Source organism: Alligator sinensis, unplaced genomic scaffold (genome assembly GCF_000455745.1).
Source record: "Alligator sinensis unplaced genomic scaffold, ASM45574v1 scaffold1369_1, whole genome shotgun sequence".
In the NCBI taxonomy this organism is placed as follows: domain Eukaryota; kingdom Metazoa; phylum Chordata; order Crocodylia; family Alligatoridae; genus Alligator; species Alligator sinensis.
This window is the reverse complement of record NW_005842875.1, coordinates 402,174-404,013: the sequence shown is the minus strand read 5'-3', so window position 1 is coordinate 404,013 and position 1,840 is coordinate 402,174. Positions and strand designations below refer to the sequence as shown.

Here is a 1,840-nt window from a genome sequence, read left to right as displayed (position 1 = left end):
GGCGGCCACGGCTCCGGCTGCGCTCTGACAGCCCTGCGCTCGCGGGTGTAATTAATGCCATTTATCACCCTGCCACGCGGCCGGCCCATTGATCCTGCTGCCAGCGCTAAGGGCTCCTCTGGGAGGCTGGGGGCAGGGTACGGCCTGCCGGGCGTCCCCAAGGCCCTGGAGCCTGCCTCGGTTTGCTGGGACGCGTCCCCTGCCGCCCTCTCGCCCAGCTGCTGCCCGGCTCGGGAGCGCCTGGTCCGTCAGCTCTGCAGAGGCTGCTTGGCGGCTGCAGCTGGGAGCTCAGCTCCTCTGGGGATGGCTGCAGCCGGGACCCCCAGGGACCCACGCGCTGCTGGAGCGTGGAGGGCTGTGCCCCTGCCCCCGTCCCTGCACCCCACGACTCGACCCAGGGTGGAGGGGGCTTGGGGCCTGTGCCCAGTGCCTTGGCCGTGCCCTGGTGCAGGGCCGTGCGAGGGGCCGTGGGTGGCGGGCAGGGCAGAGGGGTCACCTGTGCTGTCCCCGGCAGCGGGCGGCTCCTACTACATGATCTCGCGCTCCCTGGGCCCCGAGTTCGGCGGGGCCGTGGGGCTGTGCTTCTACCTGGGCACCACCTTCGCTGGGGCCATGTACATCCTGGGCACCATCGAGATCCTGCTGGTGAGTCGGGCTCGTGGCCCCCCGCCCGGCCTGGGGCTGGGGTCTTGCCCTGCCAGGCGGGGCCCGGGAAGCAGCTCCCTGCCCTGCCCTGCCCTGCCCTGCCGGGTGGGCACGTTCCCAGGCAGCGGGGGTGCGCGGTGGGGCACCGGGGTGAGGCCAGGCTCTGACGCTCTCCGCGATGCCCTGCCAGGCCTACATCTTCCCGGCCATGGCCATCTTCAAGGGGGAGGATGCCAGCGGGGAGGCGGCAGCCATGCTCAACAACATGCGCGTCTACGGCACCTGCGTGCTCACGTGCATGGCCACCGTCGTCTTCGTTGGCGTCAAGTATGTCAACAAGTTCGCCCTGGTCTTCCTGGGCTGCGTCATCCTCTCCATCCTCGCCATCTACGCCGGCGTCATCAAGTCCGCCTTCGACCCGCCCAGCTTCCCGTGAGCACCGCGGCGCCTGCCCCGATGGCGGTTGCGCAGGGGTGGGATGGGGCTTGGGGCTGCCAGGGGGCCGGGCACGGGACCAGGGCTGGCGTGGGGGGCAGGCCCAAGACGCTCACCTCCAGCTCCCCTCCCGCTAGGATCTGCCTGCTGGGCAACCGGACGCTGTCGCGCCACGGGTTCGACACGTGTGTCAAGCTGGTGGTGGAGGGCAACGAGACCGTGGGCTCCAAGCTCTGGGAGCTGTTCTGCACCTCCCGCTTCCTCAACGCCACCTGCGACGACTACTTCACCCACAACAACGTGACCGAGGTCGAGGGCATCCCCGGGGCCGCCAGCGGCCTCATCCAGGGTACGAGGCGTCGCGTGCTGGCGGGCAGGGCTGGGCACCGCTGGGCTCGGGCCGGCGCCGGGCAGAACCGGGCTCGGCAGGGGATGGGAGGGAGCAGCACAAGCGATGCTTCCTCAACGCCACCTGCGACGACTACTTCACCCACAACAACGTGACCGAGGTCGAGGGCATCCCCGGGGCCGCCAGCGGCCTCATCCAGGGTACGAGGCGTCGCGTGCTGGCGGGCAGGGCTGGGCACCGCTGGGCTCGGGCCGGCGCCGGGCAGAACCGGGCTCGGCAGGGGATGGGAGGGAGCAGCACAAGCGATCGCAGCGCTTGCAGCACCCTGACCCCGCTCCGAGCCTGGCCGTGGCTCCCGGGGCCCACGGCTGGGGGGGCAGGCGCCGCCGCGCCGCCACGGAAGGGCGGCCT

The 1,840-nt window shown here is 71.6% G+C and overlaps 1 protein-coding gene across 1 annotated transcript in view; it reads left to right on the top strand.

Annotated features, from left to right (window-relative positions):
* SLC12A5 (solute carrier family 12 member 5) overlaps positions 1-1,840 on the top strand; it is a 29,871-nt gene that overhangs the window by 18,109 nt on the left and 9,922 nt on the right. Inside the window, exons 6-8 of the mRNA XM_025191970.1 lie at positions 515-645; positions 836-1,077; positions 1,218-1,429. Coding sequence (XP_025047755.1) covers positions 515-645; positions 836-1,077; positions 1,218-1,429 — 585 coding nt within the window. The remainder of the gene's footprint in view (positions 1-514; positions 646-835; positions 1,078-1,217; positions 1,430-1,840) is intronic.